Source organism: Mirounga angustirostris, unplaced genomic scaffold, assembly GCF_029215605.1.
Source record: "Mirounga angustirostris isolate CCGP_5_RB_7025 unplaced genomic scaffold, mMirAng1.0.hap1 SCAF_9, whole genome shotgun sequence".
Lineage (NCBI taxonomy): Eukaryota > Metazoa > Chordata > Mammalia > Carnivora > Phocidae > Mirounga > Mirounga angustirostris.
Genome location: NW_026991717.1, coordinates 47,603,484 through 47,626,406, shown reverse-complemented (window position 1 = coordinate 47,626,406; position 22,923 = coordinate 47,603,484). Strand labels below are relative to the sequence as shown.

Below are 22,923 nucleotides of genomic sequence, written 5' to 3'. Positions count from 1 at the left end.
AGTCATCAAAAACTCACAGAAGTCATGTGCTTTTCCTTTTAACGGGGTTATTAGGCAAGGAGATTGGGGTTACAGAGAGATTTGGAAGGAGTTGCCTAGTGATAGATGACAGGATCCTTGGCCCTGTTCTGTGAACTTGTTTCCCATGGCCTAAGACCCAGAGCAGGCAGAGAGAGCCCAGCTACTAGATGATGGATTCGAGATTCAAAATGATCAACTTGATTAAACTGAAAAGAGATAAAATGACATCTCTTGTTTCCTTTTCTTTCATTTTTTGGGATTAAGTGTAGAATGCAGGATCAAAGGCTCAGGAGGCCTGTTGGATGGCCGTAAGCTCTACTGCGTCGACCCTGATGCGAACATAGCTAGCCTCACGTGCATTAAGTCAGCATCCTCCAAAGTACCATTTGCTGGATGCAGTGACATTGCAAATTCTTGAATTCTGTTCTTTCCATCTGCTGTGGTTATAATAGGCATTTAGTAATTTTCCCCACTCGGGGGTATTCAGCAAATGGCAAATAGCTGTTGAGCTCCAGTTGTTAATAGGACACTGATCCAGGCACTGTGGCTGAGGAGATAAGTGAGACGTGGTCTCCATCTCCAAGAAACCCAGACTTCTCTCCTCAATCTGTGCGGGTGAGGCATGAAGTCATGGGCCACTGTTGGACCCCTGTACTCAGAAGAGTAAGATAAACAGTAATCACTCAGAGATGTAAAAAGCACTGACTGGGCATACCAACCTGAAAATCACTTAAATCTTACAAGTCAAGGAAGGCTCCAAAGACCATCATTTTTATATGCCTGTGCTCTTGCCATTTAAAAATTTTACATTTATAGAACTTATTGTTTTAAAGGCGTAGTTGTCATATGAGTATTTGTAACTGGATAGTGTGCAAGTGAGAAGGATCTGTGTTCCGAACTGGCGGCCAAAAAGCTTTATTTATGATGGAAATACAAAGAATTCTCTTTCTTCTCTCCTCCTCTCTAGGTTCCTGCCATGGTTCTGTTGAAATCCAGGGCGTGAAAGAGCTTGTCTCGGCCACTGTCCTGTCTCTTGGTCTTTTTTTCCCCTCTGCACCCGGATTCAGCATTTAACACCCCTCACTCATGAGCGGCTTATAATAAACTACTCGTATATACGATTAGGCCATTTAAAATAGAAATACAAAATTAAGAAGCATTAGGAAGGATGGATTTTATTTTGGGAAAGGCCCCAATCCCATGAACTTTCTGTTCTTTCTGTTTGGGGCTAAATGGTCCCAATTCTTTATTTTAGACTAATTGTAGACTGGTGTGTATTATATTTTCCATCCCAGAATGACTGGATTATGTGTTTCTCTGTTCATTCCTGAACCCCAGCCACTTGTGATGGTGCACAGCATTCAGCCGGTATCCCATCCAACAGATTTTGGCCAATGGTGTTCCCTGGAAACTTGAGTGTCTAGGCATGAGCTCACGCACTGGCATCTTTGCCATTCCTCTGAATCTCTCCATATGCTTCTTGTAGAATACTGATTGTAAAGCCAGAAGGTAGCTCCTCTTCTCTGGATGCAATAGCTTTCTCTTTGCTCTTTTCTTAGGGATTTATCATCCATTTGTTGTATGAAAGGAGCTGTGAAGATGGTTGTTCATCACCTCGAAACTCTTTGAGGACAGAGTCTTATTTTTCTTTACATCCTTCCAGGGGCTTCGTAGGTTAGAGAATCAGCTTGGTGATACCCCATGGGTCATGAAACCATGGACCTTTCCTGTAGTTTCTAGAGGAGGTTTTGCCTAGGAAGCCATGAACTAGCCTGCATGTGTAACCCAGAAACCGGGTGTCAGCGGCTCATTTGCATTATATCATTAATATTCCTCTTGCTTTGTGAGTCCGCTCATTAACCACTAGGCTTGCCTTGTGTGGGTCTCATTACCAGCTTCCTTGTGGATTGTAAAATGCAGTGACTCTGAAACCTCTGCCAGGTCTCATACCTTGAGAATGTTTTGACCTGTCTTAATAGAAGGCCTCCCTTCCATGTCAAGAATTCCTCATGCCAATTACCTCCTGCTTTCTTTAAAACCAAATTTATCGTAAAACCTGAATTTCTGGTTTTATACCTTGAGGACTCTCAGAAACAGCTTTACTTTGCCCTTTTGACCTAGGAGCACCACCAAGGAGAGAAGGAAGGGATTAGGGTGAACATCAGCCTTCGGAACTGTCTGGGAAAATATGAAAGTAGAGCCACCCTCCTCTTTCTCAGATTCTTCATGGTACAGCATCGATGAGCAGTTTGGGGGGGAGGTGCTTATAAACACCAAGCAAGAGAGGTAAGCTAGTGCACATTGTCTTGGGAAGTGTTTAATGTCACTTGGATGATGATCAGCATTATTTTTCCTGGTATAGAATGACTTTAGTTTAAAGTCTTAAGGTCCCAGTTCCGTTGCAGCTTTGGTTAATGCCACGTAAAGGGTGAGGGAGTTCGGAAGGCATCTATTTTTCTAGGAAAGCATGACTTTGGAAGCCTATAAAGTAACTAATTGACAAGAAAAAATGAAAGCATATTTCTGGAAGGCCAAGAATGTCTTAGCAGTCCAGATAAATGTTGCTTGCAAAAGCAAAACTGATAACCAGGAGTGACCGTGGAGGGGAGCCTCATGAGCTCTGGGGAGCGGAGATAAGATAAATGGGTGAAAGACAAGAGGAGGAAATGTGTGTTTTTAGGGAAAATATTCCCAGGGTTGATCTAAAGTGCAATTGGATGTGCTCACAAAGGCAACAAATACATTCAAAAAGAGAGACAAAACCCACACCGCCTATTTTCGTCTCTGTAGGGTCTTAAAACCAAAATGTGACTATTTCCAAGAAAATGGTTCTAATTATCAATGGAATTGTTCACTGAACCGACCAAGAGTTGTCCTCGACCCGATGTTTGGGTTTAATAGTCTTCCACTCCCTAACAAGTCCCTTTGGTAGAGGAATTACCAAGGCACTCAAGAAAGAGGTCGGTGGCCTGGGGCCTGTAGTCAGGTAGACCTGATCTGAGCCCTGGCCGGGTATGATTCGGGGCATGTCACTTAACTAGTCTGTGCCCTGCTTTTCCCATCCGTCGAATGGGGACAGAAAAGAGCCGCAGAGCTGTAGTGAGGGTGCCATTGGATTGTTGGCAGCACGGTCCCTGGCACTCTGCAGATGTGACAGATGGATGCCTGTAGGCCAGGGAGGAGAGGAGAGGGGAGGCCTGGGCAAGGACTGCCCAGCGGGGGGGCATGCAATCACAATGGAGCCGCAGATACCCTGGCCCCACATGCTACTCCGTTGGGTCCGCCAGGGGTGGCAGTGGAAATAGAAGGGTAGGGAGTGATATTCCCAGTGGCTGCAGGTCCCCGTGGGTGCCTGGCTCAGCTGGTGGCTTCAGACAAAGGGCGCCGGTGACCACATCAGCCCCACAGGAAGGACCGTCTTGGGCAAGAGGGCCTCTTTGTTTGCTCCTGTGTGTGTGTGCACCTCATCTGCCCTGGCAGGCAGAACTAGCTGTTTGGTTTTGTGGAACAAAGAACAGGCCTGGTTAGATTGGGGGCTGGGGGGTGGAGGGGCGGGAGTGGTTCCTTACGGGATTCCTCTTGGTTAAACTCTAGGAGGAGCGTCTGGTGTATGTCTCCCTGTTGCAGACGGGGAGTAGACTAAAGACACGTACACACATGCTTAAACTTGGAAACAGCCAAGTCAAAGCCCACAGAAAAGGGTCATGTGTGACCTGACACCTCTTAACCTAGGCTTCTTATTCTGCATCAATGGGAAGATTACTGAGCACAGTGGCCAGCCACAGAGTGGGATTAAAGAGAGGCCTGCAGTTTCCAGAAATGGGGCGGTTCCCCAGGAGCAGAGGGGTTAGGAAGGGCTGTAGGCCTAGGGGCAGACCCCGCAGAGGCTGCACACCGTGGCTTTCATCTCAGGGCCATGGTGAGCTGAGTGTGTGCGCCGTGCAGCAAAGACGTGGGCTGGCCCACGTACGCACGTGGGGGAGGGTGGCCCCGAGGCTCCCCTGATGGAATTTAGCCCTGCTGACCTACAGGGAGAGGTTCACTTCTCACACTGGCGCACTAGGCTTTGTGCTAGAGAAGAGAGTTTAGAAGACAGTCTCCTTTCCCTTGAGGATTGCAGCTGTAGGGCAGAATCCAGCAGAAAGCAGGCAGCCGTTGCTGGCTTCTGTACCTTGGCACACACAGCCTTTCCCTTCCCTTCTCTGTGTGGCACCGAGCACTCTGCAGCTTTACGCACTCACCCAGGTAGAGTTAAGGCTCCCCTGCCTCCTCTCCCAGAGCACTTGGCTTATGTCTCCACTATGGGATGTACTGTATTGTACTTTTTTTTTCACATCACTTGCTCATGCTTCAGATTGATTGGTTTCACCAATGGCGCGCGCAGATGCGCGTGCGTAATTTTGAGTATTTACTTTGGGCCAGACACTGTATTAAGCCTCTTGAGCAAAAGTGGACATGTGCTTCTTGCCCTCAGAAAGCGTACAGCCCGGTGGGAGAGAATATATAAGGATAAAAAAAATCATGTAAGTAAATGAAAATTGTACCTGTGTGACAAGTGACGAGGCTCATGGAGGGGAGGGGCTAGGATTTGACCTAGGCTGGAGGGTCAGAGACCATTTCCTTGAGGAGGTGATGATGAGGCTGAGCAGGAGCTAATGATATGGGGAGGCAGAGTCATCCAGGCAGAAGTGCAAAGGCCCTGAGGTAGGAGCAAACATGGTTAAAAAAGGCCAGTGGAAGGATGGGGTGAGTGAGGAGGAGTGTGAGATGTGATGGGGCTGGGAAGGTAGGCAGACCATGGAAGCCCTGTGGACCAAGTTAAGAAGGCTTGCTGTTTGTTTTTGTCTTTCTTCTTAAGAGCACAGGAAAGCCATTGAAACATTTAAGCAGGGGATTAAAAATACTCTCTCCTGCCCCTGTGTGCGGGAAATAGATCGGAGAGGGCAAAAGAGGGGCTGTAGGCAGACCAGCCAGGAGGTTTCTGCTGTTATCCAGGAAGGAAATGGTGGCAGCCTGGACTGGCATGGTGGCAGTAGGGATGGAGAGCAGAAGACATATCGGAGACAAATTTGGGAACTCCTGAGATAAAGTTTTTTTTTTTTTTTAAAGATTTTATTTATTTATTTGAGAGAGAGAGAATGAGAGACAGAGAGCATGAGAGGGAGGAGGGTCAGAGGGAGAAGCAGACTCCCTGCCGAGCAGGGAGCCCGATGCGGGACTCGATCCCAGGACTCCAGGATCATGACCTGAGCTGAAGGCAGTCGCTCAACCAACTGAGCCACCCAGGCGCCCCCTGAGATAAAGTTTTAAATGGCTTTTCTTATTACAGGACTTTTCAGAGCCTTTAATATGTGGGTTATGATTACTCAAGAAAGGATGTGTTTCTTTGCACCCTTTCTCCTTGGTGACGGTCTCCTTGGTGGCAGGAGGCCGAAAGAGAATCTCTTCTGTGTTTTTCTGAGGCCAGATAGGCACAGGACTGTCTTGGAGTGCTTGGGTTCCCAGGCAGTGCTGAAGAGGCAGGTGTGTGTTCACCTTGTCCTTGTCAAGGGCAGGAGAGGTACTACCAAGGTTAATAGATAATGCTGGGTCCACCAAGTTCCCACCACGGCGGAAATTCCACCGTGTGACTTTAAACACGTCACTTAACCTCTCCATGTCCTGGAAAATGAATGGCTACAAGATGTCAGGCCCTTTCTAAGCTAAAACCTTTAGCCATCTCAAGGAACTGAAAATTCATTTTTTTCTTTAAAAACAAATTTTATATTCCAGTATAGTTAACATACGGTGTTATGTTAGTTTCAGATTAAAATATAGTGATTCAGCACTTCCATACAACACCTGGTGCTCATCACGACAGGTGCCCTCCTTAATCCCCATCACCTGTTTCACACCCCCTTCAACCCCCAGCCCATCTCCCCTCTGGTAACCATCAGTTTGTTCTCTACAGTTAAGAGTTTGGTTTTTTGGTTTGTCTCTATTTTTCGTTTCTTAAATTCCCCATGTGAGTGGAATCATGTGCTGTTTGTCTTTCTGTGACTTAGTGCACTTAGCATTATGCCTGTTAAATCCATTTAAAATTCAGTAATTAGGATAATCATTTATCAGGTTAAACAAGACGCTGTGCCTCTCAGAACTTACAATTTTGTGAAAAAATTTGGATTGAGAATGGGGCCTTTGTAAAAACTGTGAGGAGTATCCAGTTCACACATTCCTTTGAAATTCAGGCATCTTTCCTGAGGCAGAGATGCAGTGAAGTGAAGCAGGCTTGAGTCAAGACAGAGCCCTTAGTAATGCAAAGGTAAACAGCACCCTAATGAAGGAATCTGCTAACTGGGGCCTCAATTTAGGAAAGGAAGGTGCTAAAAATTTCTTTTATACAGGGTGTTTGGAAGTTGAAAGGATTTTCTCATGGCAACATTGTTATAAATCGGGGTTAGGTTTTCAGGTCAGATAACAAAAGTTGATGTAGCTCATGACTACAGAGGTAGTGTATGTTAACGATTTAAAACAATATAAACTCAATATGTACTGGGGTAATGTGTGTGTTGGTGACTGTCATTGGATACAAACGTACCTAGACACTGAAAAACAGAGATAGCCAGTTGATTCACTGAACTTGAACTTGAGTGCAGTGTGTGCCAGGCCCTGGGCTGGGCCCAGAGGGAGATGCAGGCCCTGCCTGCCATGGGCTCACAGTTGAGTTTTCAGGATGTTGGGCTCTCAAGTCAGGTCGCCTGGGATTATATCCTGGCTCTACTGCCTACTAGCCTTGAAACCATAAGCAGGTTACTTGACCTCTTAGTGTCTCCAACCTCTTAGTGTCTCCATTTCCTTGCTTATAAGCAAAGGATTTGACAGTCTCTCGCTCAGGAGGGGAGGGGTAACGTAGGAGTTAAGTGAGATGCCCATGGGATGGCCTGGTGCCTGCATAGAGCAAGCACTCAGTTCTGTTGTGCCTGTCTGGCCGGGGGCCTTGTCCTGCAGGATGCAACCAGCAGCTCACTTGGGGCCGGTGGGAAATTGGGCCTCTGGTCCAGTTCCCCAGGCCTAGCCCTGGAATGGGGTGGGTTGGACGGTGTTGGCCATAAAGAGAGAGAAGTGCGGGAGGGAAAGGAGGCTAAGGGAAAGAGAGTCTTTCCCCCCCCCCCGAAAACTTAGAAGCAAAGAGAACAGTGTTGGGGTGACAGGGTGAGCTCCGGAGCTATATGAGAAATATTGGGGAACCAGGGGGTGGTGGATGGAGGTGCCCTGGTGGTGGGGGAAGCGGAAAGGGACTAGGAGCCAAAGAAGGGATGGGAGCAGGAGTGGGGCTCCGGCAGTGACACCCTGACTGTCACCGTTGGTCCCAGCAGTGTTGCTCACAGGGGGGTCCTGGCCATGGTCTCATGGGTGTCTGTATGTTTCCAGGTCGCTGAAGCTCTGTTTGGCTTGTGGACTTGAGCAAGCACCCGTTTCATCTTTGGCCTCTGTGCAGACCTGTGTCTGGGAGGGATCTGGCTGTTTTATTTCCTGGAAGGCTTTGTTTCCGGAGCCTGGGGTAGCTGGTAATCAGGGCAATGGCAGGCCAGATTCTTCAGGGAGCATTGTTCTGGTTTGGGGCCCCACACTTGAAAGAGTACTTGATACCGTACTCCAGTGGGTGAGGGCAGACCTTTGGAAGTTCAGCCTGAAGAAGAAAGGGCGGGGTAAGGTGGTGAGGGAGGTATGGGGGCTTCACATGTTGGAGCAGCTGTCATTTGGAGGAAGGGCTGTATCCTTCTTGGTTGGGCCTAGTGACGTTATAGGAACACAGATACCATCAGCTCAGCATGAAGATGTTTCCATGGCTGAGAGCTGTCAGAAAACGGAAGGGCCCAATTTGATAGGCAGTGTGTTTCCAGCCCCTGGGAGCTGAGGCTGATGGCTGCTTATCTGCCAGAGATATGGCGGGGGCAGAGAGAGATGGGGGGATATTGGAAATTCAGATTGGGCTTTGAACCAGAGAAATTTGGTGTCTCAAATAGTGCTGACATTGTACCACTTTATGAGCCAGATATGAGTGGATGAATAATATCCAGGTCTGTTTTAACTTATCTGGAGAAATGGAAACTTTGGTGGGCCAGAGAGAGGAAATAACCTTTATCTGCCCTGCAGGCGCCATATTCTTAATCACTGAGACGGACACGGTCTTGGAGGCCACGAGACTGCCGTGCTCACAACCCTCTGTTCAGGCTGTGATTACTTATATTTCAATTGTGAACATGTTTAACTCATTTGTGGCACTTCAAACTCTTTTTTTTTTTAATTAAAAAAAAATTTTATTGTTATGTTAATCCCCATACATTACATCATTAGTTTTAGATGTAGTGTTCCATGATTCATTGTTTGTGCATAACACCCAGTGCTCCATGCAGAACGTGCCCTCTTTAATACCCATCACCAGGCTAACCCATCCTCCCACCCCCCTTCCCTCCAGAACCCTCAGTTTGTTTTTCAGAGTCCGTCGTCTCTCATGGTTTGTCTCCCCCTCCAATTTCCCCCCTTCATTCTTCGCCTCCTGCTATCTTCTTTTTTTTTTTCTTAACATATATTGCATTATTTGTTTCATAGGTGCAGATCTGAGATTCAACAGTCTTGCACAATTCACAGCGCTTACCAGAGCACATACCCTCCCCAGTGTCTATCACCCAGTCACCCCATCCCTCCCACCCCACCCCCCACTCCAGCAACCCTCAGTTTGTTTCCTGAGATTGAGAATTCCTCATATCAGTGAGGTCATATGATACATGTCTTTCTCTGATTGACTTATTTCGCTCAGCATAATACCCTCCAGTTCCATCCACGTCGTTGCAAATGGCAAGATCTCATTCCTTTTGATGGCTGCATAATATTCCATTGTGTATATATACCACATCTTCTTTATCCATTCATCTGTTGATGGACATCTTGGCTCTTTCCATAGTTCGGCTATTGTGGACATTGCTGCTATAAACATCAGGGTGCATGTACCCCTTCGGATCCCTACATTTGTATCTTTGGGGTAAATACCCAGTGGCACTTCAAACTCTTAAGAATGGCACTGTGCCCCATACGACTTGTATAGTTATCCAGCATAGACCCTCAGTCGTGCATGCTTAAATCCTTAATTGGATTCCCTTGTGCCCAGACATTTGATGGCTGTGGAAAGGAGGCTCAGAGAGGTTGTGCCTTGCCTCAGGTCGAACAGCACGTGAGGGGCTGCCTCGGGACCAGGCTGCTGGCTCCATCCTGCCTCTAGCATTCCTTCCACACAGGTCACTCTCCGAGCTTTGTGAGCATTTGGGATGTCGGATGTCGTCAGGACCCATGATAGCATTTCATTAAGTCACCATCCACAGGCACACAGCTCAGGACGCTCTGAGTGTTTGGCCAGGGCTCTGGTGGCAAATGGCAGGTTTTCCTGGCTGTGTGTTCAGTTACCCTCAGAGCCTCGCTAGAGCACTGTAACTATTAACGCTCAAGCTGGGAGGGCCCGCCAGGCTCGCTCTCCGAATCCTCAGTGATAGATCAGTAGGAGCCCTGGTGAGGGACCTCCCCTGGCCAGGGGCCAGATCTTCGTGGATAATATTCAAGGGGGCTTCTCAAATTCATAGGTCACCTGGGCTGGTGGCGGAATCTCAGGGGCAGGTTGGTGTGTGGGTCCCCAAGTTCAGAGTCCCTAACAGAAGCAGTGCTTATGGTCCAGTAAATGGCAACCAGTGAGTTGGCTGGGGCTGGGGGAGGAGGCTTCTGATCGGACGGGGCCCGGAGAGCAGTCGGGAGTCCAGGGCAGGCCAGTCAAGGACTGGGCCCTCCATGCACCCGGGGACGCAGCCTCCCTGGCCCTTGGTGCACTAGGGCTCCCTCAGGACAGGCTGGATAAAGTATGTGGTCTGGAGGAAGGTGGGGTATGCTCCCTTGTAAGCGGCTGCCACCGTGGCGCGGGCGTCCTGCTGCCTGCTCCCGCAGACACGCTCACACCGAGCCCTTGCGGCCACCCTGAGAGCGGGCACAGCACTAGTCCCCCTTTTCACAGAGCAGGGGTCAGAGGCTCCAGTCCACAGCTAGTAAGTAGTCAGAATAGGGCGGAGATGATGGTGTGCGGGTCACTGCATTCTCTGCTGTTTTTCTTTCTTTCTTTTCTTTCTTCTTTCTCTTTTCTTATTTTATTTTATTTATTTGCCAGAGAGAGAGGGAGAGTTGTACAAGCAGGGGGAGTGGCAGGCAGAGGGAGAAGCATCTTTGTGCTAAGCTCCTGCTTAGCAAGGAGCCTGATGTGGGACTCGATCCCAGGACCCTGAGATCATGACCTGAGCCGAAGGCAGACGCTTAACCATCTGAGCCACCCAGGTGCCCCTCTCTGCTGTTTCTTTAGTGCATAGTTCATGCCTCGCCACATGCTACGTACTTCACATTCATTACCTTTGATCCCCACCAGGACCTTGTGTGCTGGGTCATGTAATTGGCATTTCAAAGTTGAAAAACATTTCAACTCAGTTCAGGGGTAATGGACTGGCTCAGAGTCCCATGGCCAGTAGGTGGCAGGGTCAAGATTTGAACCCAAGTCTGCCTGACTTGTGACAGCCCCGCAGGCTCTTCGGGATGAAGCTTGCACTGCACTCAGAGTTTTGTTCTCAGGGGACTGGAGGTGGATGGGCTGAACCTGTAAGTAGTAGGGCTTTCCATGACGTGATAGGCTAGGTTATGTCGCAATAACCACATCTCAGTGGCTTAACTAAGAAAAGACTATTTCTTGCTCACATTACATTCCTCATGGGGGTCATGGCAGGGTATGGGTGGAGATTGCTTTGCTCATCAGAGTTCCTGGGAGACCCAGGCCCATGACTGCTGCAGCAGTGGGAGGGGCGTATGGGGATCAGTAAGTGGCGCTTAGAGCTTAGACCTGGCCAGCTCCCTGACAGGAAAGGTGATATTTTGTTCTCTCTTTAGTCTGGGACCGAGTGAGAGTCGTGCCAGCAGCCAAGGCTCAGAAACAACTGGTCCAAGGGGAAGGAGGCCAGAAACTCGCCACGCCTCCTTCAAGCCTCTGTCTCAAAGGCAATCTGTGATTTATGTTCTATAACTTCTGGGTGGTACATACTCATTCTTTCCTGGACACTGCTATTTATACAGTGACTAGTGTTTTGACACTTGGCCCCATTATTTTTCATTTTCCCTGATCCGTACAGTGAATGGATCTGTAATACCACCCCTGCTTTTAAGAAAACCAAACTGTGATTCAGAGAAATTGTTACTGGAGCCAAACCTCCCAAGTGGGCAGGTGACCCTACCTGGATTAGGCCGTTCCTCTTTTTGGCCCTGCTCCCTCTGCTTGTCAGGCTGGCCTGCAGCGAGGGACCTGGGGACCCTGCGTGGGCTTTATAGGAGCTCAGTCTGCTCAGCTCTGTCCTAGGAAACAGCCAACATCTTTGAAGGAGGAAATCAATAAAGGTCATCCTTGTCTTATGTCTTAATCCCGGCTATTGTGGGAACCAGCCTCAAAGCTTGGGGAGAGTTTTGGTCCAGCTAGTCCTGCTTTTCTTTCTTCTGCCCCTGTTGGCTTTATCCCTGCAGCTGCGGAAGTGGGGGACAAAGGAGACAATTTTCTGCATGGAAATTTGGTCTAGCTTGGGAGTGCAAAGAGGCCCTAATGGGAATGGTCATTGGATTGAGAGTTCTTTGTCTAAGAATTTTTATTTAAAATTTTTAAATGGCGTGATTTCTACAACTTAGGGTTAATCCTTTCAGTATGTATAGAAAATACGGTAGCAGCAAAATGGGAAAGTTGAAGGCTCAGCTTTCACAGTAACAAGATTTCTGGGAAGGGAACAGTATAGAACTGTGAACTCAATTAGGAATTGTTGGCTTCTAGATTGAGCCTTTGGTTTATCTTGGAGGGGTCCCCATAACTCCCCCATAGGCAATGCTCTGGAGAACCTGCTTATTTATCTTCTCTCTCCAAAAATCCTGTTCAACCTGTTGGGCACGTGTGTGCTGACAGCGAGCTGATTTTAACCATTTGGAAAGCTGTCACGCCTATCGGTGACAGAAGTAACTGGGCGTCTAACCCGTGCTTTTTTCCTGCCCCTACCCCCCAATATTTTCCTGGTGACGCAGAACTCTGGATGCATGGCATTGTCTGGGTGGAGTCCTGCCGGCTAGCAGGCAGCTTCTTGAAGGGCCAGCCACACCCGGGAGGATGTTGGGTTCCATAAACAAGAACTGCTACATGCTGGTTACAAGGTCAGCTTAGACAGCCGCCCTCAGGGTGAGGGAAGTGGCGTCTTATAAATATGACGTGAGGGTCCTTTTATCTCCTGAAAACTGAGAGGACCCAGGGACACTGGAGAAATTTTTGTAAGAACTTTTTAAGGAATGGTGTAAAAGAAGAATAAAGGCAAAAGCATAATTGAAAGTCTGTAGCCTGGGGCGCCTGGGTGGCTCAGTTGGTTAAGCATCTGCCTTTGGCTCAGGTCATGATCCCAGGGTCCTGGGATCCAGCCCCACATCAGGCTCCCTGCTCAGTGGGGAGCCTGCTTCTCCCTCTGCCCATCCCCCCTGCTTGTGCTCTTGCTCTCTCTCACTCTCTCTCTCTCAAATAAATAAATAAAATCTTAAAAAATAAAAAAAATAAAAGTGTAGCCTAAGGCTGTTTTAGAGAAGCCCTTGACTGTTTTCCTGATATAATTGCATATTCCTTTCTCCTCCCCACCCCCTTTAAGTCAGGGTGAGTGTGTGGACATTGCCAAACCCCCCAGTTGCCAGGTGTGGATCTTCCTTTTCCTTTCTCTGGATGAATGAAGCTGCTGCTCTACTCAGAAGAACCTAGAAGCAGGTAGCAGAGATCAGAGACAGGAATTCGGAGCTAGATATGAGTCCTGATCATGTGACTTTGGGCTACCTGACCTTAATACGCAGCTGTCATCGATCGAGTTCTTACCGTGCGCCCCAACCATTGCTCTGTGCTTGGTGCAATGTCCCCCTTCATGATTAGAACAACAGGAAAACCGAGGCTTCGAGAGGAACAAGGGGGGCTGATGCCAAGGCCGGTACTCTTTTCTCATTTGTTTTTATTAAGGTGTCATTCACCTAGCATAAAATTTACTATTTTCACTTTTAGAATGTACAGTTCATGGTGTTTATGTATTCACAAGGTTGGACAGGTGTCGCTACTTGCCAAGTCCAAAGCATGTCCATCACCCCCAAATGATAGCAAGCCCCTTACATCATCCGAATTTCCCCTTCCCTGGTCCCTTGGCAACCACTAGTCTACTCTCTTTCTCTATGGATTTGCCTGTTCTGGTCATTTCATATCAATGGAATCGTACCATATGTCAAAGCCTGAGCTGTTGAGCATGTAGCTTTTTGGGAAAAGCACTTGACCTATTTAGGGGCAGAGTATGTTTATCATAGATGTTTTTATCTTCATCTTGGGTATCTCTCTAGGTTTATTGTGTGGCTTAAATGAGAACCTATGTCAAATGCATTCTGTGAGTGAATGTGAGGTATTTTATTAGCATAACTTTTGTCTGGGACCTGTGTCTGAATGACAGGCCACTCTGAGAGCAAATCTTGCAGGTTTCTTAACTATTTAAAGGGGGTTATATTGACTTACTTCACAAGAATATTGTGAAGAAAACCAGGTATATTTTTAACCTTTGTAATCACGGAGTTACATAGAGAAAATTGGGTAATTGAATCTGTTGAAAGGGAGTATCTTTCAGGTGGTTTGGTAAGCAGGAAAACTACCACCAGGGCAGAGAGAAAAATAGGATGTAAACAGCATCTTCTTTAAGTATAATACATTTAAACTCGGTGAGTCAAGGCAGTTAAGTGACACTTTGTTCTGCTCGGTGGCCAGAAGTTGCCTGCCTTTGGATAAGAGTCCTCACTTCCAGAAACCAGGGTAGGGACAACGGTAAAAAAGGATCTGAGATTAGCTGACAGCATTTGAAAAAATGAAATTTAAGCATGATGTTAAAAGAGTAAAACCTCTGGAATTCTTTAATTCCATGATTGCCTGATATCGCCTCAGTTTCTTCAAGTTCATTCTAGAATCCCAGACTGTGAGAGCCGGCAGGACACTGGAATGAGACCAGTTCGTGAACAGAGGTGCCAACTGCAGGCCTGAAGTCCTCACACAGTGAATAATTAGCCGAGTCTGGTCCAGAATCCCTATCTTCCAACCACTGTGCTTGGTGTTAGAATCAACTCTCCCTTGAAGATATTTGGGGTTTTGGTGATGAGCACCCTCTACTTCCTCGCTGATTCCTGTCTCACTCGTATGCTGCCCCCTTGCCAAAACACAAACAAAGCTCACGGGGAATTCCAACAGTATAACCGATTCAGTTCTGAGCTGCAGATACGTTGGGAAGGAATGGTGTTGGCATTTGGGAAATGTAGTGAGAGAATTTCTGGAAATTCTGATGTAGAGTAGGGATTTAAGAGATGATGTTTTTCAGTGGCTCAACCCCACCGTGACCAAAAAATGGTTAAGTAAGCAGAGTCAGAAAGGAAGGGAAACCCCATCACTTTACATGAGTGCAGGGATGTCAGCTTTTGCAAGCGTCTTTATCTCTTATCTTCTTTTGTTTTAATTTTCTGACCTATTCAGAGCTAATGTTACCTGTTACACTTCTTTTTTTTTTTTTTTTAAAGATTTTATTCATCCATATGACAGAGAGAGACAGCGAGAACAGGAACACAAGCAGGGGGAGCAGGAGAGGGAGAAGCAGGCTCCCCGCCGAGCAGGGAGCCCGATGCAGGGCTCGATCCCAAGACCCTGGGATCATGACCTGAGCCGAAGGCAGACGCTTAACGACTGAGCCACCCAGGCGCCCACCTGTTACACTTCTTTAATGGTGTGAACTGAGCTCAGAGGGGTCAGAGGTTTGCATAGGTCCCAGTGTGGGCAGGCTGCAAAGCCTGTGGTCACGTCCAAGCCACTTGACACCCCCCACTCTGGGCACTGGAGTCAGGCCAGGAAGCATAAAGGACTTGAACAGTTGGGGCCTCCGCTGTGGGCCTCCGCAGATAGGCCCCGAGGTCACAACAGCCTCTCTTCTGTCTTGGCCTCACCATTCAGAGTGAGACCCACAGGCCAGCATCTTTGGCATCCACTGGGAGCTTGTTAGAAATGCAGAGTCCCAGGCTTCCCTAGTCAGGGTGAGCGTTTAACCAGACCCCCAGGTGAGTCCGAGGCTCAGTCAAGTGTGAGAAGTCCTGGCTTGGAGGCTTTATGCCAATGAAATTCATAGACAGCGAGGGAAAGAGATGAAGTGAGCGGCTTATGACTACAGCTTATGCTGTTTCTATTCCTAAATAGTTTACTGTTGCTCAGGTGAGGACAGCATACAGGGGACCTGGTTCTCTATAATTTAAACTGAGAAAGGGACTCCTAATTGTGACCCAGGTCCTCCCTGGGGAGGTGAAAGTGGCGTCCACAGCTGTGCTGGTGAAAAGGCAGGAAGCTCCCGCAGATGGCCTGACCCATGGGCCACTCTGGTAGCCGTCAGCTGAGGTCCTGCAGCCTCAACACACGGGAGTGTGGGGGCGGCCAGTGACGTGGAACTGACAGACCCACATTCCATTGCCTGGACTCCCGGCCTCCACGCCTCAGCTGTTTTCACTCATTCAGCAAAACAGGGAGACAGAAAAGAAACAAAAGCTGGCTGTGGCGGAGGCCTTGTTAATTAGTAAAGCCCCATCTGGCCACGTGTTGGGTCTGTGGCCAAGCCAGGAGCGAACCCGTCCGAGGTGCCTGTGCTCCTGCAAAGGAAAGTGCATCAGCCCCTTTGGATCAGAAAAAAAAACCACGCAGGCCTGGCTTTTTCTGCTGCTGTTTGGGAATTTTGTGCTCGTCATGGATAAAAGTTTCCTCTGGCTCCAGGGGACAGTGTGAGCATTTCTAAATGTGGGCATTAACTCATGAAAATGGGTCAACTTATAATAGCGAGTCATTATTTTCAGTGAATGGTGGTACTTGGCAAAGACTGGGATTTTGCTTTTTTTTTTTGGTGATACAATTATATCCTCTCCTCCCCTTTTAAGAGTAATTGGGGCACTTAAAAGTCAAGTATTTTGGAAGTAGTGGAAATTCAGGACGTTGAAACATGCTGTTTGTCTATTTTGGAAAAATTTCCTTAGTTGCCATCAGTTTAGCAGACCTTCCTTGATTGGGAAATGATGTTTAAACTTTTAATGAATTAGCCAACCAAGAAACCTGATTTGCCCTTGAAATGAGATGGGGGTCATCTAATTTGTGCAGTGCAGTTGTCCTGGAAAGACCATTGGAAGATCTCGGGTTTCTCTTTGGAGAAATGTAGGCTTGACATTTAGCTGCCCAAAATGTGCAAGTTGTGGTCTGAAGCCAAGTTGGAGGATTTAGAACCACAGTAAGTGAACTGTGCCTAGTCCTGCCCTTGGGAAAACATATGTGGGTTTCGTGGGCTTGGTAATTCTTGGTAATGGTGAGGACTCTTGCCTAGATGTTGACCACAGTGTACCGGGGGGGGAACTTCATCCACCTTTTCCAAGTGAGGGAAGTAAAGCTCTATGAGGCCAAAAGACACTTTCCAGCAAAAGACACTGGAAATGGGCACAGCCTGGATTTGAGTTTGATCTGGCCGACTGACTGGAGAGCCCCCTGCTCCTTCCTGAGAATTCCATTCTTGAGATGATTTACGTCTGTGTTACGCGGGTTGAGGTAGGCATGCATGTACTGGGTACTGGGTAGTTGAGGGGAGCGTACCTGGCACAGCTGTAGGGGAGAAGTGGTCCGTCTTCCAGAGCACCAAGGGCACCGTATCTTAATATAAAAAGAGACATGGAGTAGAATGAAAAATATCGTGGTGTCAAATGCAAAATATATACATGCAGTTTTGTTGGAAAAACCCAAACCTTGAAAAGCCGTTCTCCACAGCCCCTTGGATGTCTCTCATCAGCCCACATTGGACTTCTCTGCCTTCGGGTTGCCGAGTGGAAGTTTTGGAGACATGCTCCCATAAGTGCAAGTCCTGGGCCATCTGGGCCTTTTTGCACTCTCCCAGCTGTATGTGGTGAAAAGGAATTTCTTAGCTATGTAAACCCGCGTGGGAGATCTCGTTGGCGCTAGGCTGTTTGTACAGCTGCACCCCAGGGCTCCGGCTCTGCTATCTTTCATGGCCCAGAAGCATCTGCAAATGTGCTGGGGAAGGGTTCCTAGCGGCTGGAGGAGGCGAGAGCTGGGTTGGGGAGGTGGTTGTCCCCCAAGTGCCTGTGGGCATTGATAGTCTTTTCAAAGAAAATGTGTGTTTATTTAAAAAAAATGTCGTATCTCTTGAATTTCCATAGTTCAAGAGTTACAGGAGGGTTTGCCATGGAAAACGTCCCTCTCCTTCTTTCCATAACCCTCCTTCCCTTCCTCACAGCCAGCCAGTGTTACCGGTTTCTCAGGTAGTCAGGTAATGACCTGTCTATCTCCTGTTGCTTTTCTTTTATACAGACCTCCCTTCTATGGGTACCATTCTCTCCCTTGCATTTTCCTTGCTTTCTTGTTCCTTTAGTTTTTCGGTCGCACAGGTTATCACTGAACTCATGTAACGTTTAACAAATGCCCCACTGGTTGCATTTAGTTCACTTCAATCTTTTGCTATTATAATGCTGCCGTTAATCATCTTGTTTATATGGCATTTTGCACACATGTAGGACAAGTGCGAGAAGAGAAGGTGTGGGGTCACAGGGAATGGACATTATAATTTTGACTGATACTACCACATTGCCCCCCAGGACCTCATACCAGTTTCCAGCACCCACCCCCCACCCAGCAGTGGCAGGGGGGTGGGGGGGTCCTGTGATCCCTTACACCACTTACACCTTACCCACCTGCCTTCTGACCTCGGCCGCCTGAAAGGTGAAGAAATGATCTCAGTGCAATTTTAAGGGATGGTCCAGTCTTGACCAACAATAGAACATAGCACATCTGCTACTTTTGCCCTTGTGGTGAAGACTGCAAGGTGCTTCCAACCTTTTGGAGTGGCAGCGGAACTAGAGCTGGTTTTTGCTGACACTGTGTGACTGCTTGCAGGAATGAACAGTAGTTAAAATACTGAGAAGTAAATCCATACGATTCTTTTAAAAGTAGATATTACCTTGGTGATGTGATACGGCTAAATGAATCTTTAGAGACCATGCGCTCCTTAGTTTTATTGATGCTTGTAACAGCCTCTGCCATCTTGTTATGACAGACAGGACTTAAGATCAAAGGATCAGAGAAACATGGTCCCAGCAACTTCAGCGAGGTCAGCAGTACCGTCTCCAGTGACCTCTAAGTCGGTCCTTACCAGCTCTGGGCCCGGTAGAGTTCTGCTGCCCTTCACCACATTCCTGAGATACAAGCGTAAGCATTTGGAAAAGATGATGCTTAGGTCAAGGTTCAGAGTTGGAAGGGGGGATTTGAAGGTCCTCGAGAACAGTTTTGTTTTCTTCGCTGAGAAGTCAGGTAGGACTTGCCTTGAACAAAGGGATATGCTGGGAATCGGGTATGGTTGCAGGAAAAGGAAGTTTGGCCTGTGGACTTGATATAAAATAGGGGCTTGGGTGTGTTGGGGGGGCGGTTCAGGGACGGGGAGGGCTTCTGGAAAAGTGTGCCAACAGAGGGTTAAGATAAATTTATTTATAAACATAATGTCTGCCACCCTATGAAGACACAGAGAAAAATATACTATCATTTACAGATAGTCAAAACAGGACTCGGCGTCTCCACCCATGCAGGCTCCCTGGAGTCACACCCAGCCTGTGTTACAGAAGGCTAGCGAGGCCGCAGAGCCCTGCCAGCCCCCAGCTCAGCCATTCACTTGCCTGGCCAACCCGCCCGGCATGCAATCCCTCAGGACTCAGGAGGTGCCTCCCCGACTTGCAAACGGAGAGTATACCAAGTCCTAGACATCAAAACACAGTGCGAGGTCCTTTATCTAGAGTGTCAGGGGCCAGTTAGGCCCAAATTCAGGTTAAACCAGATCCGGTTTTCAGTGGCCTTGTTCTTCCTGAGATTTCTGGGTGAACAAAAGAGCAGTGATGGCACGTGTGTGTTCTTCACTTCACCAGAGCATCTAGGCAGATATCTGTAGCCTGCTTTTCCTCTCCCTGGTGTCTCGGCCGACCTCAGACCACTGAGGTCAACGCCTCGCCTCTCCCCTCTGCCCTGACTCGGCGTCCCAGTTTCCTTTGTCTTCTCTTGGCTGTAGTGAGACATAATTTGTGTGACATGCAATTCACCTGTTTAAGCGCACAATCCCATGGTTTTTAGTATGTTCCTAGAGTTGCACAGCCATTACCACTGTCAGTTTTAGGACATTTTCATCACCCTCAGCCCCATGCACCCCCTGATCTTCTTTCTGTTTCTATAGATTTGCCTAGTTTGGACATTTCGTATAAATGGCAACATGTGGGCTTTTGTGACTGGCTTCTTTCACTTAAGCATAACATTTTCAAGATTCATCCATGTTGTAGCATGGATCAGGACCTCATTCTGTTTTTGAGCCAAATAATCCATTGCATGGATATACCACATTTTGTTTGCCCATTCATCCGTCGATGGACAGTTGGGTTATTTCCGTTCTTTGGCTATCAGGGATAATGCTGCTGTGAGGTTTTGTGCAAGTTTTTGTGTGGCCGTATGTTTTCCTTTCCCTTAGGTATACGCTGAAGAGTGAAATTGCTGGGTCATGTAACTCTGTTTAACTTTGTGGGGAACTGCCAAACTGTTTTCCAAAGTGGGGGCACCGTTTCGCATTTGCACCAGCAATGTATAAGGGTTCTGAGTTCTCTATAGCATCCTCAACTGTTGCTATTATCTTCCTGATTATAACCATCCTGGTGAGTGCAAAGTGGTTTTGATTTGCATTTCATTATGGCTTTGATCTGCATTTCCCTGATAACTAATGATATTGAGCATCTTTTCATGTGCTTGTAGGACTTTTGTGGATCTTCTTTGGAAAGGGGTCTACTCAGATCTTTTGCCCCCCCTTATTTTGAGAGAGAGAGAGAGAGAGACTGTATTTGCGAGTGGGAGCAGGGGCTGTGGGGGGGCAGAGGTGGTAGAGAGAGAGAATCTTAAGCAGGCTCCACGCCCAGCACAGGGCCTGACCCAGGGCTTAATTTCATGACCTGAATTGAAATCAGGAGTCTGACGCTTAACCAACTGAGCCACCCAGGTGCCCCTCTTTGCCCGTTTTTTAATTGGGGTTTCTTTTTATTATTGAAGAATTTTTTATATATTCTAGATATGGGTCCTTTAACAGATATAGGATTTATAACTATTTTCTCTTATTCTGTGATCCATCTTGAGTTAGTTTTGTGTATGTTGTAAGGAAGGGGGCTGATTTCATCTTTTTGCCTGTGCATATCCAGTTGTCCCAACACCCTTTGCTGAAGACTCTTCTTTGTCCATCGAATTTTCTTGGCGCCCTTGTTGAAAATCAATCGACTATAAATGTTGGATTTGCTTGGGGGCTCTCAATTCTGTCCCACTGAATTGTATGTGTATCCTCATGCCAGTGCCACACTGTCTTATAACTCTAGCTTTGTAGTCTCATACTTTAATGGGAAAGTTAGGGCAGGAATGGGCAATCTAGACTTTTCTTTTTCCTTCCCTGGTCTGACCAGTTATTGGATTCTTTGGATCCTTACTCATGCTTTCAACCACACTATTTCTCCTTGTTCATCTTGCTGGTTTCGGTAGGAGAGGATACCCAAGTGGGTCCTGAGGAGTCCTAGTGGTTGGCACTTTAGTTTTCTCCTTCGCAATGGCAGCTAACCGTGTTCTGACCCAGTAGCTTGACGTGATGGGTGTTCCCAGATGTATAGAATTAAACATTTGGGTTTGAAAAGATGCTCTGTTTTCTGAAACTCTCTAATCGGTTAAGTTCAGGATAATACATATTATTGTACTGTTAAGAGATTTAAAGATCTTTCTGTAAGGCTATGCAAGCAAATAAGCAATTCCGGCAGATAGTTCTCCCATGGGGCCATGACATAACTTTCAAAGCCAAAGCTTGCCCTCCCTGGGCCTTCCCTTCCTTGCAGGCATCTGCAGGGGTGTTCCGTGAGCATCCGATTTGCTGACATTAGCATCTTTGTAGTAGTGGAGCAATGGAAGGCGAGAGATCTGGGAGAAGTGGAATTCTGGACAAGGCCACTTATCATCACTTCACGTTGCTGAGCCAAAAAAAAAAAGCGCCCATGGTACATCTGGAATTAGCAGTAACCACACTGTACTTGTCACCATGCCTTTCTGTTAGGAATTTTGTGCAGCATGGAGCTCATTTTCAGAAGATGGTGCCCAGAGCTTGCACTAGGAACTCTATCACAATTTAAGTGAATTTTAATTTCTGCTTTGTATTGGACATTAAAAAAATCTGTAAACAGGAACTGTCCTTCATCCAGAACTTCCATTAAGGGGCCCCGCACTTGGCGAGGGGTCAGGGATGTGGACTCGGGCCGAAGGCAGCGCTTACAAGAACAGGTTCTGGAGTCCGTCTGCCCAAATGCACTTGCTCCTAAGTGACCTTGGACAAGTTCCTTACCTACCCAAGTCTCAGTTTCTTTGTCTTTAAAAACAGTGTTAAGAATAGTACCCACCTCCAAGAGTCGTTAAAAGCTTGAAATCCCATGTTAAAGATTTAGTACAGGCAAGGGATGACAAAGTTTTTCTGGGAAAAGCTAGGGAGTGAATATTCTAGGCTTTGCAGCACCAGGGGGGCCTTCCCTCACAGGCATCGGCCACTTGCTGCTCCGCTGTGTAGCTCGAAAGCTGGTGTGCAAACCAGCGCGCGTTGCGATGCTCCCCGAACACTTTATTTTTAATAACAGGTGGCATGCTGGACTTGGCCTCCAGGCTATAGCATGTCCATCCCTGGCTTCGCACGGCGCCTGGCACATCGCGGGTTTTTAATAAAGGTCAGCCATGCTCGAAGCTGGGGGCGGCCCCTTGACAGCAGCTCCCATGCTCACCCGCTCCGTGTTTTTAACAGAATGTCGAGGTCCTGGCCAGTCGGAGCAACACTTCAGAGCAGAGCCAGCTGGGAGCTGAAATGCACGTGAAGGCGCTGCAGGAGGAGAATGAGAAGCTGCGGGAAAGCATTGCAGAGCTGGAGCAGAGCGTCGCTCGGCTTCAGAGGCAGATTGCTGACATGAAAGGCGATGAGGCCAAAGCAAAGGAAATGCTCAAGAAGGGCGAGGTAAGGCTCGCTGGGCCCCCAGCCCAGGCCTGGCAGCCGCGGATCCTTCTTTTTTCCTGTGTCTGTGGCTTTGGAAGCGGAAGGAGATTTACTATCATAATTTAGCAGGAAAGCTGGAGGCAGTGGCGACTGTGTCCTCTCCACCAGCCATTTCTGCTGTTCCTCTATGAGGGCATACTGAGGAGATGAGCTTGTCAGGAAGGTAGGAACGGGGCCGATGAAGTCAGGGTGGGAAACACAGGCGTCCCCGCTCAACCAGACGTCAGGCACCCTCAGCTTTTTGACACCGGGCAGAGGCCACCTTAATACCACCATCAGACCCGTTCTCACGCATGGCGACTTTTTTCTTCTTTAACACATAGTTGACGGGTTTTGAAGCCCTACCAGTTTTAACCGATTATCTAGTTTGCCAGCTCTCTAGAAGTGGGAGGCTGTTGGCAAGAGACACGCACATGGAGGGGGCAATGAGAGCTCACACTGACCATAGAAGAGGGGACAGAAGCATTGTAAAGGGAGATGCGTTCCAACAGGGCTCCCCAAAATGCTCCTTGGTCAGAATCACCTGGAAACCTTTCCCAAAACTCCGTATGCCTGAGTCCATTCCATACCTGCTCTTTCCAAAGCTGCAGGGGGGAGGCTGGATATGTATTTTCAGTCATGCCGGATGAGTCGCACTTTCACGTCT

General features: G+C 47.8%; 1 protein-coding gene across 4 annotated transcripts in view; it reads left to right on the top strand.

Moving 5' to 3' along the window:
- The window catches only part of CGNL1 (cingulin like 1), a 158,815-nt gene that overhangs the window by 103,177 nt on the left and 32,715 nt on the right, over positions 1-22,923 (top strand). For all 4 annotated transcript variants that reach the window (XM_045899992.3, XM_064570420.1, XM_054513523.2 and 1 more), the window contains one exon: positions 22,032-22,238. In XM_045899992.3, the coding sequence (XP_045755948.1) occupies positions 22,032-22,238 (207 nt within the window). The remainder of the gene's footprint in view (positions 1-22,031; positions 22,239-22,923) is intronic.